The 25,976-nt window shown below is 35.3% G+C and overlaps 1 protein-coding gene across 1 annotated transcript in view; it reads right to left on the reverse strand.

Moving 5' to 3' along the window:
• Nucleotides 1-25,976, reverse strand: part of SOS1 (son of sevenless homolog 1 (Drosophila)) — a 218,970-nt gene that overhangs the window by 69,862 nt on the left and 123,132 nt on the right. Inside the window, exons 3-6 of the mRNA XM_006839458.1 lie at nucleotides 24,315-24,446; nucleotides 22,146-22,310; nucleotides 19,001-19,210; nucleotides 13,047-13,190 (exon numbers count right to left, since the gene is read on the reverse strand). Of these exons, the coding sequence (XP_006839521.1) occupies nucleotides 13,047-13,190; nucleotides 19,001-19,210; nucleotides 22,146-22,310; nucleotides 24,315-24,446 (651 nt within the window). The remainder of the gene's footprint in view (nucleotides 1-13,046; nucleotides 13,191-19,000; nucleotides 19,211-22,145; nucleotides 22,311-24,314; nucleotides 24,447-25,976) is intronic.

Genomic DNA, 25,976 nt, shown 5'->3' on the forward strand with positions numbered 1-25,976 from the left:
CTGACCTTGAGGTTAGCTTTCCAACTCATAACCACTACATTATCAGAGTTCAAGTAATAGAGTAAATAAACTCTTTCTGATGATTAATGGGAACTTTGGATATTATGACACCTCTCATCAAAGTATTCTAGTAGTTAAAATTACCAAGAAAATTGGTTATAAAAACAGTAGACATATGGTTCTGGAAAACAAACAAACTCTGGTTTGAACATCAAAGGACAAAGTTATCTACAACCTGGTAAGTATAAACATTTAGAATACTGGTACAGGACATTTCTTTTTTCATGGTTCTCGGTGATGGGTATTTACTTTGAAATTATGTAAAACTGTTTACATCATCTAAAATTCGTTGTTTATAATTTTATAGAACAACTTAAATTCTATAGTGAAATAAAAAATTTTCAAGTACTGTCATAATTCATGGGAGTCCTGGTGTGGCACTGTAGGACAGGCACTGGTCGTAAGGTCAGTGATTGAAACCCACCAGTCGTTCCTTGGAAACCTTATATACATGGTTGCTAAGAGTTGGAATCAACTCGAGGGCACTTAATAACATCATTACCATTAAGATCATCAATCATTAATAGACTTAGTAACTCTAATGGCTAGAGCGAAAGGAGTAGAATATACTGGTTTTAATGATCCTGAGGAAAAATAAGAGAACAGGTATCTTAGCAGAAGGAATAATAAAAATAAAAATAACCCACTGCCATCAAGTCGATTCCAACTCATAGTGACCCTGTCTGTGCAGGATTTCCGAGGCTATAAATCTTTAACTGGAACAGAAAGCCTCTCTTTCTCCCACAGAGTGGCTAGGGGATTCGAAATGCTAACCCTATAGGGCCTCAGTTTTCCTCATCCTTTGGTATAAAACTAATATGAAAATGGTGCTCTATATCAGGAGAGGGAGTCCTGGTGTGGTGCTGTAGAATAAGCACTGGACTGAGAGGTCGGTTTGAATTGAAAGGTCAGCAGTTCAAACTCACCAGCCCTTCCTTGGAAACCCTATACAGGGTCTCTATGAGTTGGAAACAACTTGACAGAGCTTAACAACAGATTGGGGTGGGGAACGTCTGGCCTGTGGGCCGTATAAGGCCCTCGAAATCATTTAGTCTGGCCCTGCCAAGGCAACTGCAGTTTCAGCCATCACATTAAGGGTGAATTAATTAAACATTTCGAATTGGGCTGCCTAACCTCAAGGTTGGCAGTTCGAAACTACCAACCGTTCTGCAGGAGGAGGATGAGGTTTCTGCTCCTGTAAAGATATACAGCCTCAGAAACCCTGTACAGGGTCACTATGAATCAGAACCGACTCCACGGTACTGAACAACAAAATATAACAGACTAATTTTTAAGTTGATAATTTGATATGATCCATGTTATAAATTTTAGCAGAAAAAAGGTTCCTCACCCCTACTCTGGAGTCCCAGTGTAGTGCTGCAGGATAATGCACTGGACTGTAAGGTCAGTTTGAACCACAAGGTCAGCAGTTCAAACCCACCAGCTGCTCCTTGGAAACCCTATATGGGGTTGCTATGAGGTGGAACTAACTCAACTGCACGTAACAACCACCACCCCTACTCTAGATTCTGGCAAGAGCTCACTTCCAGAAAGGATAATTCTACAAAGTAGAAGAGGACATCTAGTGGAGGAATGTGGTAGAGAAAGTACAAGAGAAAATATTTATGCATTAATTATCCTTACTTAATATTGTTTTTTCAGATTGCTTTATAGGTAAAGACTATACTGGCAACACTAGATCAGAAATAAAAAAACCTCAGTTCTGGTCTTTGTGAAATATAGTATGGCAAATAAAAGCCTAAGTCACTCTAAAGTGAGCTGACTCCTTGTTCGTTCCCCAATTTAAACTCCTTCAACTATTTCCTACAAAAAATTCTTGTGTGGAGCTGTAGGATAAGCACTGGACTACTAATCACAAGGTCAGCAGTTGAAATCTACCAGGTGCTCCTCATAAACCCTATACAGAGGGTCGCTATAGGTTGGAAGCAACTTGATGGCACTTAACAAGAACATGGTCCTCAACCACCTCTCAGGTCTGGAAAAAAACTCACCCTACTGGTTCAATTTTCAATCAAGCAGTAGATATGTATTAAAGGGGGCAACAACACTAGTAAAATACACTCACCATGGAATGGTCAATCATTCAAAATCAAAAGATCAACATGTTCCTAAGGACACTGAGAATAGATGGGAAGGTGGGTAGAATGCAAATAGGCACCACAGGGAGGAGATGGAATAACCATTGCTGCATGGAGGGGACTGCAAAAGCAATTCCTGAGATTAAATGACCTGTATGACTTGGTGAATATAAAACTGATGATCTAGTCTATAAACTTTCACTTAAGTCACAATAAAAAGTTTTATAAAAAATTTCTAGAGCAATATATAACCAGAGACTGCAATTTATCACTGATATTTTAGGAATGACTGTAAAGTTCAGGTATCAACAGAATGTATGAGAGATCAACAAAATGTGATTAGATGTTTCTATCTTGGGTCTCTTACACTTCAAAGAGTTATCATATGCAACAGATAAATGAGACACCCAATTATAATTCTTCTACTTATTAGTGTGTGACTTCTTACAAACTACTTACTTTCTCTGAGCCAGTTTCTTCATTGGAAAATGTGATTAATACTTATCTCATGGGATTGTTTAAATAAATGAGATGTCACATGTGAAGTGTTTATAGTAGTGTCTGTCACCAAGTAAATGGAAACTAATGTTAACATTCTAAACAGCTAATCACAAGAGAGAGAAAAATCTGACAACTGGATATTCATGCTCTCATCAGAGCTTTAGTCCTATTTGTAGAATGGAGCTCTGGTAGCGTAGTGGTTACGAATCGGGCTGCGAACCTTAAGGTCAGCGGTTCGAAACTACCAGCCACTCCGCGGGAGAAAGATGAGGCTTTCTACTCCCGTAAAGATTTACACCCTTGGAAACCCTGTACAGGGTCGCTATGGGTCGGACCCGACTCGACGATGGCACTTAACAACAACAACAACAAGCTCTTCTAGGAATCTACATACAAGTTGACATGTGATTTTATGATTAAGTCATAAAATGTTAACATGTACTTAGATTTAAAGAAAAAAATTTAAATTGTCAATACATATAATTGTGCTAACAGAAAACATATACTGTTTTAAATATACAAAAAAGTACAGAGAACTAAACCCACCATATCTAGATCAAAAAGGCGGTAATACTTGCCTCAGATTATTTTTTAAAGAAATAAAAACTGCAACTGATCTCCTGGACTCCCTTTCATAGCCAATCTTCTATTTTGTCTTCTAAGAGTTTTACAGTTTAGCTCTTAAATTTGGTGGTATTATTAAGTGCCATCAAATCGGTTCCGATCTATAGGGACTCTGTAATGGGATTCTGAGGAGTGAATGGCGCACTTGAACCACTGACCTTACAGTTCAAACTGACTACAGTTCAGCGCATTCACAGCGTCACACCAGGACTCTAGCTATTAAATTAGGTAATTGCAATATAAGAGCTAACTTACATTTTAAGTTAACTTTTGTATATGTCAGTAAGGGTCCAACACCATTTTTGGGTGCTTTTCCTGTAACTTTATGATGTCTTTTCCTGTAACTTTATGATGTCAATTCTGACTCATAGCGACTCTGTATAGGGTTTCCAAAGCTGTGAATCTTTACAAGAACAGCTATTTCTCCTGTGGATTTGAACTGCTGACATTGAGGTTAGCCGTCCAGTGCTTATACAAGTGGCAGCAGAGCTTTTTTTTTTTTGAAAAGATGTTTTAAAATTTTAATCTCTTTCCTGGGTACAGTTTAAGAAATCCTTCCCTATCTTATGCATAAATATGTTAATATATTAGGGGGCTTCAAAAGGTTCATGGGAAAATGGAGTGAAAAAATATGAGATTTTCCCACAAATTATTTGAAGCCTCCTCATAATTAAGTTTTCTTTTCACTTTTTTCCAATTCGTAATCTATTTGGAGTGTTTTACATGTTAGCTAAGGAGTAAAGTTTTTCTGTATGAATAACCAGTTTTCACCCAGCATCATTTATTTACTTTTTTCACCATAGATCCATAATCTGTCATGTATCACAAGTATTGATATGTATGTGCGTTTATTTTCCTCAGGATTCTTTATTGTCTGTATCTGTGCCAATTTATGTGGTATCATAATAAATCTTAATGTCTGATAGGCGTGGCATCCCCTCCATTTGTTATTCACCAAATTAAAAAATATATTTTTGCTCCTTTTATTACATATAATAAATTTATTATGTATATTGTTAGGCACGGGATTTATAGATTATTTAGGAGGTAGATAAGAGGTAACTGGCATATTGCAGAGTTTTTCCACTCATGATCATTAGTCACAGATTCCTTATTTGTGAATTTTTGGACTTGCTAAAAATTACTGCAGTGCTTTCACAATCATTTACAGGCAAGCACATGTGCAGGACAGGGAAATATCCCCAGCTGAAACTGGACATGTCTAGCTGAGTATTCACTAAATCAGCATATGTTGAAACTTCATAGAATATAACTCTGTGAGTGAAGGATGACAATCAATTTATTTCCATTTATTCAGATCTCTTATGAACTCAGTTTTTTTCTTCCCCTCAACAAAGGTCTTCCATATCTTTTGTCAGATTTACTCCTAGCACCTTATAGTCTTGTTTCTATAGTAAATGGAACCTGTTTTAATAGTTATATTCAAATGGTTGGATATAATAATGTTACAAAATTTTTTATAGACTAATCTTTTTTCTAGAAACTGCATGAACTTACTTATTAATTCTAATATTACATTTATACACATTTTCCTGGATTATTTATGTAGACAATTATATGTACTACAAAAAGGAAGATTTTTCTTTCTTTTTTGGTCTTTTTACATTAGGTAGCACCTCTATTTAGAGAACTCATTGAAATAGTGATAGTTGGCATTTGACTATTTCTAGTTCTGTCAGTAAATATATCTGGTATCAATTTTTCATATATATAATTTATTAAGAAAGTTCCCTTCTATTCTGAGTTTGCTATGTATTTTTAAGAAATTCATGAATGAATGCTGAATTTTATGGAATGCAACATGTCTATACAATCCTGCTAAACTGAGTTGTCCTATGTCCCTATTCTTTGAAACAGTTTGCAGAGGTGCAAGATAAACTGTTCTTGAAGAATGGTAAAAACTTATCTAGACTGTTGCTGTTATTAAATGCTGTTGAGTATATCCCAACTCAAAACAACCGTTTATAGGGTCTCCAAAGAGCAGCTGGTGGGCTTGAATTGCCAACATTGTGATTCGCAGTCTAGTGTTGATCTAACAGTACCACACTAGGAGTATATGTGAGTCATTTTGTGGAAATATCATTTTTTGACTATCTATTCAATTTCCTGAATGAAATAATAAGGACATCTATTTCTTACTAAGTCATTTTCCTGTTTTATATTTATGTATTTCAAATTAACTCTTTCATCCAAGTTTTCAAAATAATTTGAATTGAATCTCAGTATTCCTTTATGATTTAAAAAAGCTTTATGTATAGTTCTATTTTTGATACTAATATTTGCAGTTTTCCCACCATCCTTGCCCCCAACCTGATTAACCTTGTTGTTGCTGAAGTGCTATCAAGTCATTTCTGACTCACAGCAACTCCATACAGGGTTTCCAAGCCTGTACATCTTAACAGGAGCAGAAAGCCTCATCTTTCTCCCGAGAATCACCTGGCAGACTCGATCTGCTGACCTTTCTGTAAGCAGCCCAACTCATAACCCTTAACTACCAGGTCTCCTTTATGAGGTTATGTTACAGCTTGTGTTAAGTGCCGTTGAGTCAGTTCTGACCCATAGCGACCCTGTACAGGGTTTCCAAGGGTGTAAATCTTTACGGGAGTAGAAAGCCTCATCTTTCTCCCGCGGAGCAGCTGGTAGTTTCGAACCGCTGACCTTAAAGTTCACAGCCCGATTCGTAACCACTACGCTACCAGAGCTAATGTGCTCTAATCCATTAATTCTAGTTTCTATTACTTCTTTGCTCATACTTTAATGTTATCTATTATAGTTACTCTTTCTTGGGCCAAAATCTTACTTATCTTCCCTTATCCTCTACTGAAGGTCTTATCTCTTTTTATTCTTATCACTCCTGGCACCTCTCCTCCCATCACCAGTTTTTTTCTAGATACACTAAAGTGCTTTAAGATTTCATATGCATGAAATACAGCATCCAATCTTTTGTTACTGACTTATTTTGTTAATCATAATTTCCATGAGATTAATCTATTATCTATTGCCCCTTTGCCCTTCCTGCTATTTGTTCTAAGTTGTTTTTAACTTTCTATTGTGAATTGGGTGAAGGTTTACAGAACAAATCAGTTCGCCATTCAAAAATTCATATTTTATTTCATGTCATTGATTACAATACCCACAATGTCAGATCACTTATCCTTCCTTTCAGCTCTCTGTTTCACATTCCTCCTTTTGCTCTCAGATAGTTGATTATTCTAAGTAGTGCATCTCTCCCTACTGTTACTATTCCACTGTCTATTGCTTGGCTGAAAACTGAGCCACAGGGGTGAGTTTAGTTCCAGACGTGGAGGGTGACTTAAGGGCCATAGTCTCTGAGGTTCTATCAGTCTCTATTCGACCAGTAAGCCTGGCCTTTTTTTTTTTATGATTTTGAATTTTGTTCCACACTTTTCTCCCACTCGACCCAGGACCACCGAATGTGATCATCTTCACAGGAGCTGGTTTTGGTAGCCAGACACCATATAGTTCTTCTGGTCTCAGAGTTATGGAGGCTGAGGTTTATGTGATCCATTTATCCACTGGACTCATGTTTCCATGTACTTTTGATTTTCTTCTCTCTTCTCTGCTCCGAATGGGGAGAGACCGACAATTGCACCTTTAATGACCGCTCACAAGCTTTTAAGACTCTAGTTGTTACTCAACAAAGTAGGAAGCAGAACACATTGAACATTGTTTTTGTGTACTTGTTAGGCCCCTTGACCTTGGTATTCCCTGAAACTATGGCAACGAACTTATTTTTAATTATTACTATTTTTAAAAATTGTATTTAAAGTTTTCTCTAAGCATTACTTTAGCTGCACATGATTTGGTACATAGTATTTCCAATTTTGTTCAATGGTGCTTGCTCTATTGTTACCGCCTCTGTAATCCGTATAAAATATTTATGAAATCATTTTTAAGGCTTCCAAGTTTTGTTTTTTTAACTTTTTACTGTGAATTGTAATTGGATATGGTCAGAAAAGATCATCTACACATTTTTGAAACTTGAGACCTTCCTGGTGATGTAACACCATGACCAATTTTCCTGAATATAACATGCATTTTGAAAAGAAAGGAAAAAAAAATCTTTATCTTCAATGTGGGATACTATAGTGTGTGTGTGTGTGTATATATATCTATATCTATATCTATATATATCACCTGTTCTATTAGTTAATTCTAATCATCCATTGATTTAGTCATCTTTTCCAAGTTTGATTTACTAATGTCTGATAGAGATGTTAGAATTTACTATGATAGTTAACTTTTTCCATTTCTCTAAACTTGCAATTTTGATGTATATATTTGGAAAATTTTAATAAATACTAATGACTATTATCATTATGATATTGCCCGTTACTGGGTAACATTTTTCTCTATCATTACTAATGTGGGTTTTTCCCCTTAAAGCATATTTTGTCTTAAGATTAATATTGATATACAAGTTCTTATTATTTTGTACTTAACATTATGAGTTTATACATCTTTAAATATTTCTGTGATGTGTTTTAGGTGCATATTCCATAAGTTGGTTACATTGAATTTTTAAAAACAAAATCTGATAATTGCTATAAGTGAATGAATTTCATCACTTTGTACATAGTGAGTTGCTAATATAGGTGAATTTATTTGTACCATAATATTTTATTTTCATTATCTTTTTCTTTTGTACTCATCATTGCTTTCCTTTGCCTTATTTTTCTGTTTTTATTACCAGAAATGCAACTCTCGTTCTGTTCCCTTCTCTGGACTATAAGCTATACATAGATTCCTATTCTCTTGATTTTCCTGCATGTTCTAAAAATCAAATATACTTGTTCCTAAATCTCTCAGCAGAGTTTAAAGCTATTCAGTATTTCTATATTCTAAACACAAATTCATTTTACACACTGCACATCTTATTGCTGACATCTAGAAGTTAAGTTTAACCTGCTCTTTTAAATGCAACACATATATTGGCTTTAAAATCATTTAACAGTTCCTTAACTTATAAACATATTTTACTGATTTCTTTCTCACTACTGGTTCTTGTATTCCTTGACCTTTGAGTATACTTCCCTTCTTGATGAAAAACACCTTTTATTATTTCTTGTAATTAGACTCTAAGAGTAGTAAATTCGCTTGCTCATTGTATGTCTGAAATTGTTTTCACTTTGTTCCTCATTTTCACTCCTCTCATTTTGTTAAATTGTGATGTAACTTACACAAAGTACAGGATTTAATGCATTTTTACATATGTATTGTGTGTGATCACCACCTGGATTCCTAGTGTAGCACTGTAGGATAAACACTGAACTGCTAACTGCAAGGTTTGCAGTTCAAACCCACCAGGAGCTCTTTAGAAACCACTGTATAGAGTTGCTGAGTTGGAAACAACTCAGCAGCACTTAACAACAGCCACCACCCAGATTAGAAAACATTTTCAGTATGTCAGAAAGCTCCCTCATGTTCCTTAGTCAACCACCAATCTTATCTCTCCCCATAGATCAGTTTTGCATGTTTTTGAACTTTTTATAAATGGAATTCTACAGTATGTATTTCAAGTATTATTTTGCTCAACATTCTATTGCTGCTTCTATTGGTAGTTCATTTCTTTTTTAGTTCCATGTGACATTTGTATATGTGATTTTATTGTGATAAGTTTTTGTTGTTAAGTGTCATTGAGTCAGTTCTGACTCATAGCCACCCTGCAAAGGGTTTCTGAGGAGCACTGGTTGAGTTGGAACTGATGACCTTGCACTTCAACTGACCTTTTGGTCCAGTGCCTATCCTACAGTGCCACACCATTAACTCCTTATTGTGATACATCACTGGCACTTATGTGAATATGCCACAAATTGTCTATTATGAGTAAGGCTACTAACATTATTAAACATACTATTTGTAAACATAGAAACTCACTCCTTTTTGGTGAGCACAAGAAACTGCAGGGTCTTAGGTTAATTCTATGCTTAGCTTTAGAAGATAGGCCACAAGTTATCCAAAGTGGTAGTACTAATTGATATCACCATCTGTGCTATAGAATCCCAATTGATCAACAGTTTCAAGTTGTATTCCCAAGAGAGAAAAAATTATGTTGAACATCTTTTCTCAATCTGTTAAGGCCTTTGCCATTCAAAAAACAATTGGGCCCAGTCTGATTTCCATATATTGATTTTCAGGACTTTTTACATGGTCAGGACATAAGTCCTTCATTGGATATGTATCTGTAACAAATATTATCTCCTAATCTATAGCTTTCCTTTTCACTCTCTTGTCTTTTGAAAAACTTAAGTTCTTACATTTAATGAAGTCTAGTTTATCAGCTTGTTTTGTCTATGGTTAGTGCTTTGGTAGCCTGTTTCAAGAACTATTTATGTGCCCCAAGTTTATGAAGATCTTCTCTTATAATGTTCTGCAAGCTTTGTTATTTTAGATTTTGTTCTCATGCTTGAGTAAAAGTTTAGTGAGCAGAAAATTCAATTATCCATTAATACTCTGATGATATTACTTAGCTGACTGGTAAGCTCTCTTATTACTACAGAGAAGCCTGCTGTCTTTCCAATCAATTGCAGATCCTTTGTAGTCAATATTTTCTTTTCTCAGTCATCGTTTTTAATATTATTCCTTGGTGGCTCTTTACTTTTGCCATAATGCTTAGCTGTGTGTTTATTTTTATTTATCCTGTCTAGTATCGGGATTTTATTTTTGTAATCAGAACTCATTTTGATTTCTGGAAAATTCTCAATTTTCATCTCTTCACATACTGTTTTCTCCTTTTGGAAATCTTTATTAGGTGTATATTGAATTCTCTCAATGTAGACTTCATGTCTCTTAGCTGATCGTTATGTCTCATCTTGGTCTTTCTGTGTCATATTCGCAGTGAATTTCTTGATTCTTTCAGTTCACTAATTTTATCCATGAACTAGGTCCATGTACAAGTTATATAATGAATTTTAATTTCAATGTTTGTATATTTAATTCTACAGTTGTTGCTTTCTTATATTTATATTTCCTTTTCCTTCCCACCCCACTTTTGTTTTGCCATGTCTTTTTCAGTCAATAGTATTGCTTAATCTCTCTGAGCATCCTAAGCAGTCGCCTTTGTATGTGTATTGCATAAAATTAAATTCCTCCCAAGTGCATTCATGGTCTAAATGCTGGTTTTGTAAAGGTATCATTCTAAACATTATAATGTTTGTCTTGAATTTTGGGATTCTTTATTATAGACTTCTTGTTGTCATTAAGTGCCACACAGTCAGTTCCGACCCGTAACAACCCTGCATAACGTTTCCGAGGAGAAGCTGGTGAGCTTGAACCACTGATACTGCAGTTCAAACCGACTTTGAAGTCTAGCACATTAACCCACAGCGCGCCATGCAAGGACTTCATAGATTTCTTAATGAAAGTTTTTTGATTTTTGGTTCCCCTTTTCATCTCCAATGCTTCTGTGATCATCCCCCAGTCCAGAATCTAATCTGAAAATAACTTTTAGGGACTCAAGCTCAGTGATCATACTGGCATCATGGGAAACTTTGCTAAAGCTGTCTTTTTGCCTCCCCACCTCCTCAGCTTCCTATGAAACCTTGCCATAGGTAGCAAGTTGGCAGATTTCCCCCAAATCCAATTACAAGTAGAAACTTTGAGCAAGAAGGTTGCTGTAGTGTTCATGGAACACATTCAGTTCCATTATCCTTAAGTTCTGAACAACCAACTATCAAAATCACTACTCTGAATAAGTCTAATTATGTCTACTGGGAGGGAGGGGGCATCAAAGTTTGTGGGAAAATTAATTGAAAAGATACTGGAATTTTTCCATGAACTTTTTGAAGCCCCCTCATACTCATCCCTGGGAAGCACAAATGGTTTGTCCTCCAGAACTAACCTAAAAGTTGGCCATGTGAATCCACCTAGCGGGACCACATAAGAAAGGCCTGGTGAACTGCTTCTGTAAAGACTGCAGCCAAGAAAAACACTAGGGAGCAGTTCTACCCTATAGTTCACCATAAAGTTGGACCAACTATAACCTGATAAAATGGGCTATGTATATGTCATTTTTTATCTTTATACTTTTATTACTTACATATTTAGAGCAAGCATAGAGGTGCTTTGGTGAAGCCTGAGCTTACTACTGTGTACTATTTTTTGCTTGATATTGTGTTTTCAATGTCTGAAAAGTCCTAAAACTATCATTTGCAAGCTCAACTCTGTTTAATAAAAGACAAAGTGAGTTTTGAGTGAGAACAGAATTCACAGAATTAATTAATACTAAGTCATATGTTTTAGCACGTGAAACATCCAAGGAGAGGGTTACTATGGTGTTGTACTCTTTCATATTTGAGCCGTATAGGCCCCTAGACATATGATTTTTCTCTTCTCTACACTTCCCCGTATTCTAACTAATAATGCAGCTTACATATATATAGTGAGGAGTTTACTGCTTGTCAGGTGGTACCCAGCTAAATATTTTAGATAATCTATTTTATTTCATTTTCACGAAATTTCTGAGTGCTAATTTCATCTTGATTTTATAAATACAAGGGGGCTTCAAAAAGTTTGTGGAAAATGGAATTAAAATATAATGAAAATTTCCCACAAACATTTTTAGAAGATTTTTATTATAAATTGAGTGTAAGTTTATAGCACGACTATCAGTTTTACATATAATAAATCATATAATGTTTCATCTCGATGAGTACATTCCCCTCCATGCAACAAGTTATCCTTGATCCTCCCTGTGGTCCCTATTTCTATCCCACTCACCTTCCTAGCCCTTCTGAAATTTTTTCCTTAGGTAAATGCTGCTCTTCTCATTTTGAATGATTGACTATTTCATGGTGAACACACCTTCCTACCTAGTTTTGTTGTCTTCCCTATATATCTACCTACTGATCGGCTGAAAATTGGGCCCCAAGGGTGAGTTCCTTTTCCAGACCTGAAGGGTGGTCAAGGGCCATAGTCTAGCGTTCTTACAGTCTTGTGCTGATTAGAAAGCCCAGTCTTTTATTTATTTTTTAATAATTTTAATTTTTTTCCCACATTTTCTGCTGCTCTATCCAGGACCTTCTATTGTGATTCATTTCACAGCAAATGAACTTGAAACACCTAGCTCTTCTGGTCTCGGTCATTTCACCAACTTTTTAAGTCCCCTCCTAAAGAAATGGGGTTAGTCCCAGTGTGGTACTATAGAATAAACACTGCACTAACTGGGCTGCAAGGTCAGCAGTTCAAATCCACCAGCCACTCCTCAGAAACCTTGTACAGGGTCACAGTGAGCACTTAACAGCACTTAACAACAACAACAAAAACATGGGGGTTTAGAGAAGTTAAACAACTTGCCCACAGTTATACAACTAATCATTAGCAAAGCCCGGACTGAAATACAGGCAGTCTGACACCAGATCCAAGTTATATGGTCTGTTCATGGACAGCTTATAATAAATATACCTGACTTTCCTTAGCCTTGGTATGTGAGACTTTACAAGTCATTGAGTGTTAGCTGTAAATGCCACTTCCCTCTGGAACATGCTTTTTTTAAATGATGTTTAAGAGACCAGTTTTCCTACATTTAGTAAGATAATTAAAACATACGTTGACAATGACCCTATGAAGAAAAGACAATACAGCTCAGTAGTTACATGTTAGTATCTATAACTTTAGCTGGAAACAATAATTAAGATTCCAATTTGAATTCCACTATAGGCTCTTATGCAGACTTTTTCTTCGGGGGGGTGGGGGGAGCTGTTAAATAATTGAAGTACTTACCTCTGCTAAATCTTCAAAGCAGCTTCCTACTAATGGATGGGGACTGCCTTCATCTGTCATTTCTACAGTATCTTCTATATGGCCCAGTAACTTTACACTAAGTTCATGTATATCTACTATACGACTAAATATAGTTTCTACATCCTGTTGAAGGGAAAAACATATTAATTTAGTAAGGTTGTAAATAATAAATATCAAAATTTGAGTCAATATGTTAGCTTACAATCACAAAATTTAACATGACAAATCCAGTGAGAAATTTTAATCATTTAAAAATATAAATAAAAGACAACTCACATTATTTTTGCAATGAAATACAATTTACAAATACATTTCTCCAGTAGAGACTCTCTTTGAAACTTTGTGGTCTTAGGACTCTCATCACACTCTTAAAAAATTATTGCAGACACCAAAGTGCTTTCATTTATAAATGTAAACTATCCATGCTGACTATATTAGAAAATAAAACCAAGACATTTAAAAACATTTAATTCATTTAAAAATAATAATAAGCCTGTAATATGTTAAATAGCTTTTTTTGTGAAAAGCATTTTTCTGAAACAAAGTATTTAGTGAGAAGAATGGCACTGTTTTATTTTTTTGTAAATCTCTAGCCATCTGGCTTAATACAGTATACATGATTTCATATTTCTGTATTCAATCTGCTGTGGTATACTTTTAGTTGAATTTTATGAAGAAAATCTATCTTTGTACAGATAATTGGTCAGAAAAGATTATTTTACTACTTTTCAAATAAGTGTAGATATCCTTTTCTCTATGTAATTTTTAATTGATGTAATTCATATACCATAAAATTCACCCTTTCCAAGGTTTTTGTATAAATTCACCCTGTCGAAGTTCAGGGATTTTTAGTATAGTCGCATACCTGTACATCCTTCACCACTACACAGTTGCAGACATTGTCCTTACCCCCAAAAGAAACCAGTCCATTCCTCCCTTTTCCCAGCCCCTGGAAACTGTTAGTCTACTTTCTGTCTCGGTGGGTTTGTCTATTCTGGACATTTCATCTATATGGACTGAATATCCTTTTTGATGACACCAAAACTCAACAAATGATAGCATCTTACAAATTAGTTATTATGCAAATTTAGAATCATATCAACTATGTACTATACCCTGAAAATCCACTGATCTTTTCTGAACTTTAAATAGATGGATCATTAACCCATGCAAAATGACTTTGAAAATATTGGCTCATTAAGTTCTACAGATCATCCAAATGTTAATATGTTAACTATACAATATTTAAAAGTCAAATTCATCAATATCACCACTAATAGTAGGACTGGATACAAGTTTTCCAAATTCTAATTTAAATTTGAGAATTCAAATTTTATCACTGGTAATAAATATTACCATTTGTTTTCCTTAAGTAGCAGGCCCGTTTCATTCATTTCTGAGAAAGGGTCTACCAAATATGCAAAGTCTAAATCAATAACCATAGTTTGTCAATTTTGGATAAAATTAGTTATTTCTTTAAAAAAGTAGTAATCACTCAAACAGTTTCCCTCAAAACTATCACCATACTTTGGCATGTAGCAGAAATATGCTTTATACATACTTTCTATCTGCCTCAGCTCTCCTCTCACTCAATCTTCCTCCTGGCATTCCATGACCAAGAATCCATATATGATTCTATATATCATCTTATACTTCATTCCTTCATTCTAATCACAAACAGATATACATGCTCAAAACAACGCTTTGTGACTTCTGTTAAGATTTTCTGTAGGCTGTTGTTTTCTGTAGGTAGTTGCCAGTGGTAGCTCTGATCCACGGTGACCTTGTAGATAACAGAATGAAAGGTCTCCCAGTCCTGTGCCATCTTCATGATCAATGGTGTGTTTGAGCCCACTGGTATAGCTATTCTCTCAAACCATCTCACTGACAGTTTCCCTTGTTTTCACTGATCCTCTCTGCTTTACCAAACATGATGTCCTTGTCAAACACTCAGTCTTCCCTGATGACATGTTCAAAGTAAGCAAGACGAAATCTTGTCATCTGCGCTTCTAAGAAACAGTGTGCTTGTATTTCTTCTAAGACATATTTGTTTGTTCTTTTGGTGCTCATTTTTATATACTGCAATTCAAAGTCATTAACTCTTTTTCTTTCTTATCGTCCATCTTTCACCTGAATATGACATGATCTAAAAGAGCATGGTCTGGGTATGGCATATCTTAATAACCAAAGTGGCATCTTTGCTTTCTAAAACTTGCAGTCTTTTGCTGCATATTTGCCCAGTGCAACACACAATTTGATTTTTTGACTATGCTTCTATGGACAGTGATTATTAATCTAAGGAGAATGAAATTGATGACAAATTTTTACCACTTTTTCTCCCAATTTATCATATAATCATTCCAGTTGTGAGGATTTTTGTTTTCTTCATGTTTATACATAATCTATGATGACCTCCATCAGTAAGTGCTTCAAGTTTTCTTCACGTTTGGTAAACAAGGTTGTGTCATCTACGTATCACAACCCTACTGCACACCTTTTCCAGTTTTTAATGAAGCAGCATCCCCATTTTCTGTTTTACCAATTGATTCTCATCAATCCATGTATAGGTTCCACAAGTACACTTTTTTAATGTTCTGGAATTCCCATTCTTCAAAATGTTACCCACAACTTGTTATGACCATATAGGCAGATACCTTCATATATAGTCAATCAGACACAAGTAAAGATATTTCCAGGTAGTATGGTGGCTCCATAGAATAAAGGTCTAGACTGCAAGCCCCAAGACTGGGGGTTTGAGCCCACTCACCACCCCAGGAGAAAGTTAAGGCTTTCTGCTCCCAAAAAGATTTAAATCCTTAAATCCTCGGAAACCATATACAGGGTCGGTATGAGTCAGAACCGATTCAATGGCACATAACAAAGATGTTTCTGGTATTCTCTGCTTGTGGTCAAGATTGCTCTCCTCTGTATTCTATAGATTATATTCCTGGATAAAGACTTTTGTCATGGGGTATTTCAAAAGTTAGGTTGTATTTTCTTTAAAGGGGTGCAATGATTTACCTTCCTAGCAATAGTATATGTTAGTAACAAGTTTTGCCACATCCTTGCAACACTAAGTATTGTCAATTTTAACTTTAAATTGCAACTATTTAATTAATACTGTTTGATTTAATTATAGTTATCAGTGACTAAATATATTTTTTTTCAAATCAATTTTATTGCGGTAGGTTCACATACAATAAAATACTTATTTTAAGTGTACATTTTGATAAGGGGTTACATTATGTATCCATCCTTGTAACCACCACCATTATCAAGATACAGTAAATCTCCATTATGCTAAGAAATTTTCTGTGCCGCACCCAGTCAATTTCCCACCAATCTTGTCTCCCAGAAGCCAGTGATGTGCTTCTGCTACAGATTACAATGATCCTTCCTAGAATGGCAATTAATGGAATCATATATAGTCCTTTGTAGTTAGTTTTTGTTTTGTTTTGTGCTGTTTCTGAGATTTATCCATGTTGCTGCATGTATTATTATTTCTTTTACTATTGAGTAGTAGTCTATTATATGGGTATAACACAATTTGTATATTCACTCCCTTGTTGGTAAATAATTTGGGTTATTTCCAGTTTTGGACTATTAAAAATAAAGCTGATATGAACATTCATGTAAACAAGTTTTGCATGGGCATGTTTCATTATTTTGTGTAAACACGTAGAATTGTTGGGTAGTGGCACAGTTAAGCCCTCATGACTAGTAAAAAGGTTGGTTGTTCGAAACCAGCCACTAGTATTTCAGAAAACAGGATTGTTGATTTGCTTCCCAAAAGTCACAACCTTGAAAATCTATGAAGCAGTTCTACTCTGCATATATAAGATGACCATAAATCTAAATCAACTAAATGGAGAACTAAGAACAGCATGATTAGTTTATAGTTAATGTTATAAGAAACTGCCAAAATATTTTTTTAAAGGATTTATATTAATTTACTTTATTACAAGCCTCTGGAAATGTATTATTCTCACAAGCAGCTGATGCATACCTTTTCATTATCTCAAATTATGAGTCTTTAATTTCAGTCTCTCTAAAGAATGTGTCTTGGTGTGGTGCTGGGGTTAATGTGCTGGACTGCAAGGTTGAACCACATAGTTAGTGGTTCAAGCTCACCAGATGCTTCTCAGAAACCCGATACAGGGTTGCTATGAGTCAGAACTGACTTTCTGGCACTTTAACAACAAAAACAAACAATGTGTAATAGTGTTCTCTCTTTGTGATTTTAATTTGCATTTCCCCTGATAACTGTTCATATTTTGATGTGATTTTTGGATATTTGGACATTCTTTCTATAACGTGCTCAATTTTTTTGCCCATTAAAAAATAATCAGACTGATTATTACTAAACTATAAAAGTTCTTTATATATATTCTGGATACAAAGCTTATGTGAAATATATGTATTTCAAATATGTTCTCATAGTCTGCAACTTGTTTTTTTTTTTGGTTTTCTGACAATATCTTTAGAAGAGTAAGCTTTTCATTTTAAAAAGTCCAGTTCATTAATACTTCTTAATTTTGGTTTTTTTTTTTCCTAAGAAATTTTGATCTTTTGCTTCTTCGTTTTTAAACATCATTGAAATATAACATATATTATGAAATTCATCAAATTAAAGTGAACAATTAAATTATTTTTAGTATATGTATAGAGCTTTGTAACTACCTCCTTTAATTTTCAATGTTCACTTGTTACTGTAACTTGACCTTAGTCCCAGACTCTCTAGCGAGCACTATCTCTTTATCAGTTACTCTTAGTTGTGAGGCTACAGTTTCACAAAGTACTAGCAGCTATCTTACCAGTAACAATATGTTCTAACACAGCACCTCCCTGTACCCAGTTAGGTTTGTCCGATGATTATTGTAAAATCAGTAATCCCTTCTTTAAGTTTCAATGTTGCACTGGCTCTCTCCTTTGTGCTCCCAATACTGCAGTCATACTTCTATTATGGTTACTACCACAGGGTACTGCATTTTGACTTTACATCTCTGTCTCAATTAGACTGAACTTCTTGAGGGCAGGAATTATTTCTTATTCATCATCGAATTCCTCAACTGGTGCCTTACAATACAGCTGGCACTGATGCAATGTTGGCTGAGTGACTCAAGCGAGTTAAAATTAGTAAAAATATCTTCCACCTAGACAGAGACTTTATTCTTTGGAATATTAGAAAGATTCTGTGATTTCACTTTTACTTACACCAACAATCTAAGATTTAGTCTTTTAATTTTTTTTTTTTAATGTTTTATTGTGAATTGTGTGATAGTCTACATGGGAGAACAACAGCTTTACATTCATTCCATCATCCATCATTTCATTGGCATAGTTATCATCCTGTCCATGTATCCTCACCCAACCAAGGGGTGTAAACCTGTACCACCACTACCCCCACCACAGTCCTCAGCCCCTTTCCATTTCCTGATCCCGAGCCCCCAGCCCCACCATCTCTTGATGTTGTCTTCTCTGCCTCCATCCCAGGCCTCACTGCCTCTCTGGGTAGGATTCCGCTCTTCGCTCTTCTCCATTGATGGTCCCAGGGTCCTCCATTCCTAGCTCCTAGACTGATAAATTAATCATTCCCCTCTTTGTTACAAAATGTCCATCTTTAGATTTCCAACCCTCACAATCAGTCCTGATAACAATTATTCACCATTGCATCACAAGAGACCCATCTATATTTCGTTTCATCAGCCCTTCCTGGACAGGCTGGACACCACTCACTGGAGACTCTACCTTCCTCCACACCCTCTGGATCTAGGTTCCCTTGATAGTCTTTTAATTTTTGATGTTTAATTTCAAGAAATTGTTATAGCATTTTATTTGTGATCACAGGCACTGTAACTCAAATTCAAATTTAAAGTGATCATGCAAATTTTACAACAAATGCAATGATAATACATGCATACCATGATACTTACATTAGTTGAAAATAATTTTGAATTGGAGACAAAGGGCTCTCGAAAAACTTTTATAATGAGATTTAGTTCCCTTATATACTGACGAATTTCTGCCATAAATGCCTTCACCAAATCATAGTAAGTCTGCTCTCCTGAAGTGGAAGGTTCTTCATCAGTTAAAGACAGTATATTTATATCTTCTACATCCTGATGAAACATATCCATCAATACCTAGGGAAGTGGAGATATACAAAATAATAAACCAGAATCCATACTCAAATTTGAAGCTTAATGTCCTAAGTAGTTTTCTGAATATAGTTCATAAATTATAACAAAGCCGACATACAATTCAACTGATTATAAATTAACTTAATTGAAAGTTTATTTTATTGTTAATTAAAATTATATTTTGCCATACATAATTCATGAAAAGTGAAAAGATAACACACAATTTTCAATTAAAGTGATTAGTTTTAAACTAATTTAGGATGACTGTAGTTCTATATAATAACTCCGCTTCAGTATCATTTCCAAGTTACACATTAGATTGGTAACTGCAAGGCCAGCAGTTTGATCCTATCAGCTGCTCCATGGAAGAAAGAGGAGGCTTTCTGCTCCTGTAAAGATTGACAGCCTTGGAAACCCTCCACAGTGTCGCTCTGAGCTAGAATCAACTCAATGGCAGTATCCAAAGACTCACAGAATATCTACTTCCCTCCACACCTTCTCTTAAACAGAATTCTACGTGTGATGTCACACACGGCCTCCAAGTTCTAGCAATACTATGTCTATTTGGTCTTTTTCTGTCTTCTACAGATTACTTCAAATTGGTCCCCAAAACCTGTCTTAGATTTCTCAGTTTTCTTGATTCCATACTCTTTCCATTATCACCTTAGTCCAGAACATCACCATCTTATATTTGAATGATTCTTACAGGTTTTTAGTTGGTAAGTCCTGTTTTCTCCAAAAAGTCTTTTACGCTTGCTGAAGCCCATTTTTCCCTCCGTGAACTTCTGTAATAGAATGATCCCTGTAACATGATTGGACTCCTGGTGTGGCACTATAGGTCAGCACTGGGCTGCAAACCACAAGGTCGGCAGTTCCTTGGAAACTCTAAACAGGGTCACACTCAATGGCACATAGCAACAGAACATGATGAAATTGTATTTCATCTTTTATTAATTTCTACTCATTTTATGAATACAAATACATCTTCATCAACTCTAGGCCTCCTACGTGAGTCCATGGTTGTTGTTGTTGTTATTGTTCAGTGCTGTTAAGTTGGCTGTGACTGATACATAATAACCCTGTGTCTGATATTTCCAAGGCTGTACATCTTTGTGGGAGCAGAAAGCCTCATCCTTCTCTCTTGGAGTGGGGCTAGAGTACTTGAATCACCAACCCATGGTTCACAGTCCAGTGTGTTGTTGCTGTTGTTAAGTGCTGGCAAGTCAGTTCCAACTTACAGCCAGCAACCCTGTATAAGCTTTTCTAGGAGTAGCTGGTGAGTCTTAACTACCGACCTTGTGATTCTCTGTCCAGTGCTGATCCTACAGTGCCACACAGAAACCCAGAGCCCATAGTGGTGGTGGCTGTGTGCTGTGGAGTTGGTTCCGACTCATAGCGACCTTGTACAGGGTTTCCCAGGCTGTAGACCTTTACAGAAGCAGAATGCTTCATCATTCTCCTGAGGGACAGCTGGTAGTTTCAAACTGCTGACCTTGTGGTTCACAGCCCGATTCGACATTTAGAAGTAATTTTATGTTTTCATTAAATGAATAATTTATAACTGATTTTAAATTATTATTTTCTTTAAAACCAAATAACAAGCCATTTAAAAAAAAAAAAAAATCAAAACATTTCAAAGTCTTCTTGCTAGCTAGCCTCACTTTAAACCTTCCCTAAAATAGAATTCTGTGTCTGGTATCACAAACTGCCTCTGTCAAGTTCTCTATCAATACTAATACCTATCTCCTCTCTCTCTCTCTCTCTAGCCTATTTATTCTAATTTGTCCATAAATTCTGTCGTGGATTCCTCAGTTTTCTCTCTTCCATACTCTTTGTAATTTTTACTATATATTGTTCAGATTCTGGGGCGGGAGGGTAATTTTTACTATATATTGTTCAGATTCTGGGGCGGGAGGGTAATTTTTACTATATATTGTTCAGATTCTGGGGCGGGAGGGTAATTTTTACTATATATTGTTCAGATTCTGGGGAAGGAGGGGGAACAATAAAACATAAGTAAGTAAATTTAGTAATCAGAATGTTTCAATCAGTAAGCATATGGTGATGGTGGTTATGTGCCATGGAGTCGGTTCTGTTTCATAGTGACCCTGTATAGGGTTTCCGAGGCTGTAAATCTTTACTGGAGCAGAAAGTCTCATCTTTCTCCTGCAGAAGAGCTGGTAGTTTCGGACTGCTGACCTTGAGGTTAGCAGCTCAAAAGAAAACCACTACGCTACCAGAGCTTCTTAGTAAGTATATAGTGAGAAAAAACGGGATGAAATGCTTTATCACAAAATATTTTCCTTTCTATAACTTGATCATCGTACTCTGAAAGTACTGAAGCAGGACAGATCGATAGTGCAGCAACTAAGAGCATTGAAATTAGATATGGAGATCAAGTTCAGGCTCTGAAACTTTTCAAAATATTCTGGATGAATTTCTTAATGTCTCCAGGTTTCATTTTAATTTTTATAAAATATCGTTAAGAGCACTGGCTTTGACAAAGGAGTACTGTAAATATCAAATGAGATGTCATTATCTATCTATCTATCTATCTATCTATCTATCTATCTATCTATCTATCTATATTTACTTAGTTAGTTTGCTCTGAGTATTAGTAGAGTAAAACCATAGAAGAAATATCTAGAGAAACCTAAGAGTTAGTAATTTAGTCATTTTATATTTTAAAACTTGTATTCAAGTATATCGATAACCTTTAAAGCATCTAATACAAATACAAATTTTCTATTAAGGGAGTAATACTATCAATTTAACATCCTATATCTAAAACATGGTATCATGAATACTTACTATTAGAGTATTGGAAATGTCTCTTAACACAAAATACACCATATTATGCTACTTAAATAGTATGCTACATTTCAACAAATTATAAATAAAAAATTTAAGAACAAAACATAAAAACTCAGTCTCCTACCTTATCGGCACACATTGCCACTTTAATATCTTGTTTTGTAATTTCATAGTGCCGTATATTTCGTACATAATTTCCCACCAGCTTTAAAATGTCTGCAGAAATGTATTCTAATACTGCAACTATGTAAACAGAAACTTGGTGATCAATTTTATAACCTAGGACCTCCTGTAAAATTAAAAGATAAACATGTCTAAACAACAGTCTATAATAATGTATCATACTTATTTAAAAAAACCAAACATATATGCACAGTTCACTTTAACTGAGGCCTGTGATTAGCAACATTTAATTTCAGGTGAATAATGTATGTATTAATATTTTCATACATAGGTTAAGAAGAGGTACGGTAAAATTACCTTTGATCATGTAAAATACTTAAGAAGTATTCATTATTACACAAAGAAATTCCTCACTTAGGAAAAAGGGGTAAAATGGACTCTAAAATCTAGGTAAGGTGAGCAAATGCTCTTAGTTCTCTAATTCAGATTACCGAGGAGTAGCTATGACAAAAGAGGTTTTTCTCTTACTTAGAATGAGAGCTATTAATACATTACTGCTAGCTAGGAATGTCTACTACACTATTCCTCCATTTTTCCCAAAGTAAACTAAGCTCCCCCAAGTCCTAGCAACACAGTCCTTAAGATGAAGAAAAATTCAGGGTGTGTCCTAACGAACAATGGTGGTTATTAATATATTCTGAAACTTCAAAGAGAATATGTGAGGCTGACAAGTTTCTACAGAAACACAAATTCTATTTTCTAAACAAACCTACTGGTGAAAAAAGAAACAAACCAGCAAAACTTTGAAATAAGAAGTATACTTCCAAGTTGGGGCAGAAGGCATTTCCCTTTTCAGATATGTGAAAACTAATAAATGCAGTGAAAGATGAGCTGATAAAACTGAAATAACATCCATAATTAGACTCCAAATTTAGAGTCACTAATACAGCAGGCACAAAACTCAATTTGTTAATTCTCTTAGAGTATTAAGTTAATATATGGCTAATGAGAATCATGAAAACAGAATTATAAAGAAATACCGACAGTTTAGCAATTTTCTAAAACTTGAACTTAAGTCACTAAGACAAGTCAGCAATATATGTACCTTTAGACAGTTTTGAAAGACATCCAAATAGTTAGCTTTAAACTTTGGACAAGATCGAGCAGACAGGAGTCCCCTAACTCTGTTACACAGGAGCCTGGTGAACTTGGGCAAATAACGTCATCTCTGTCACCCTCAGTTACCCCATGTACAAACTGAGGATAGTAACAATTTTGATGAGTAATAAATTTATGAGACTATTTACATAAACATTAGTGGTTTACTTGTATTCTAGTAAGTAAAAAAAAGAATTTGGTATCTGAAAGGATAACTAAGGTTTTATTTTAGTGAAGCCAGTAAGAGTCAAAACTCAACAGGACTGCCTTCTTTTTCCAGGCCTTACAAGTTTTGCACTTTTGACGGGTGCAAGCAGACTTACCACTTTTCTATTGCTCTCTATTAGTGGAAAGCATTTGAGTTTTCCGTCTTTGACAGGTTTCTGCTTTGCACAAGTTCTGATTCTGCAGGTTTTACTGTATAAAAATGTTTGATGTAACACTTAATCAATAGCTTTGCCCAGTGTTTTAAAGTGTACATAGGCATTATTAGCATTTCTAGCAGCTATTCTTTCTATTTGTTCTGGATAGATTGACTTACTAATTTAAATGGCAGGCAGAGCTAGATAATGTAGGTAGGTAATCTTCAAGAAATTTCTGTCCAACCAAAGATTACACACTGCCCTATGGTAGTCTGGCAGATGTTCCTACACAAAGTGTTAATGTCTGAAGGATTTATATGACACCTAGGTATAACCAAAAAGAAAGGATTGTAAGTTCTCTTTGAGGCCCTATTAACACCTGAGATGAATAAACTCCATAATGGCCTCACCCCTTAACCCTTTCCATTTGCTTCACTGTTGCTAGTGGCATGAAGTGACTTTAAAATATGGTGTCCAACTTACACTTTTCTATTATCATGGCATTTCTCCCTACCAGATATATCAATTCCTGAAAAAATGTAAAGGAGAGAATTTTACGCTATTATCCAGAAAATATATTCTTAAAATATTTGAAAACAGTGGATTTTATTTTGTTCTTATAAGGCAAGAAGGCATTATTTAAGCTTTACCTTTAATAAAGGATGAATTTTTTCTACTGGGAGAGATAAAGGGTTTCTTCGCTTCCTCTTTTCAATAGCCGATTGGGCATCAGCTATTGCCCACTTATCAATTGGATGAGGGAAACTTTTTTGAACACGTTCCTTGGAAAATAGGAAAATAATAACTAAGCAACAAATAAACTAAACAGTACTTATTACTTACAATTTACTTTTAAAATAAAAGAACACCAAAAGCAGAGTTGTTTTACATGTGCTATAATTTACACTAAACACACACTTATGCTAAGAAAATAAAACTTTTCTTAATTAGGTAATTAGAGACTAAACATTCCTTCTATTAGTTAGGAAGGCAAATCACATCCTGAAATCCAGTTTCACTGTGATAAAGCTAATGACAAGAATGAAATGAGAAGTCATTTTTAACAATACTCGGTTTAAGCTCAAGCTGCATTATCTGAGTCCAATTTTCACTGGTCCTTTCTTTGAGACCAATTCCAAGTTCAAGTAGCATTTTATAAAGAAAATCTTTAGGAATTTTTTTTCTGTTTTCCGTCATGCAATGGTACTCAACTTTCAAACAATTTACAAATTTTGATAATCCATGCTTTACATTGGTAACAGTAATTTTAATGTACTGCAGCTTATCATTAGTTAAAATAGATTATTAATTATGAATGAAATACATCATTTAATTTCCAACAGTTAATTGGTGGTGCAAGCATTTAAGCATGCAGTTGCTAGCCAAAAGGTCAGTGGTTTGAATCTCCTCAGGAGAAACATAAGGCAGTCTGCTTTCATACAGTGGTTTGAATTCTCCTCAAGAGAAACTTAAGGCAGTCTGTTCTCATACAGATTTCAATTTTAGAAATCCTAAGGTGCCATAAGGGTAGCTACAAGTCAGAAGAAAGAGTGACGAACTACTTCCAAATCTTTAGTCAATGAAAACCTTATGAATAGCAGAGAAACACTGTCAGATATAGTGCCGGAAAATGAGCCCCTCAGGTCAGAAGGCACTCAAAATGCGACTGGGGAAGAGCTGCCTCCTCGAGGTAGAGTTGACACTGATAACGCGAAAGGAGTAAAGCTCATGGGAGAAAAGCCCACAGGACCTTCATTTGCTGATGGGGCACAACTCAAAATGAAAAGAAACAGCTGTCAACATCCACTGAAAATCTGAACATGGAATTGTATGAAGTATGAATCTTGGAAAATTGGAACTTGTCAAAAATGAAATGGAACGCATAAACATCGATATCTTAGGCATTAGTGAGCTGAAATGGACTGCTATGGGCCATTTTGAATCTGACAACCACATGGTTTACTATGCAGGGAATGACAAATTGATAAGGAATGGTGTTGCATTCAGTGTCAAAAAAGAACATATCCAGATATGTCATGAGGTATAGCACTGTCTGTGATAGGATGATATCCATGCGACTACAGGGAAGCCCAGTTAATACCACTATTATTCAAATTTATGCATCAAATATTAAAGTCAGTGAGGATGAAATAGAAGAATTCTACCAACTTTTCAATCTGAAATCAATCAAACATGTAATCAAGATGTACTGATCATTCCTGGTGATTGGAATGCAAAGGTTGGGAGCAAAGAGGAAGGATCAGTAGTTGGAAAATATGGCCTTGGTGATAGAAATGATGCTGGAGAATACA

This window comes from Chrysochloris asiatica, unplaced genomic scaffold, assembly GCF_000296735.1.
Source record: "Chrysochloris asiatica unplaced genomic scaffold, ChrAsi1.0 scaffold00024, whole genome shotgun sequence".
Classification (NCBI taxonomy): Eukaryota; Metazoa; Chordata; class Mammalia; order Afrosoricida; family Chrysochloridae; genus Chrysochloris; species Chrysochloris asiatica.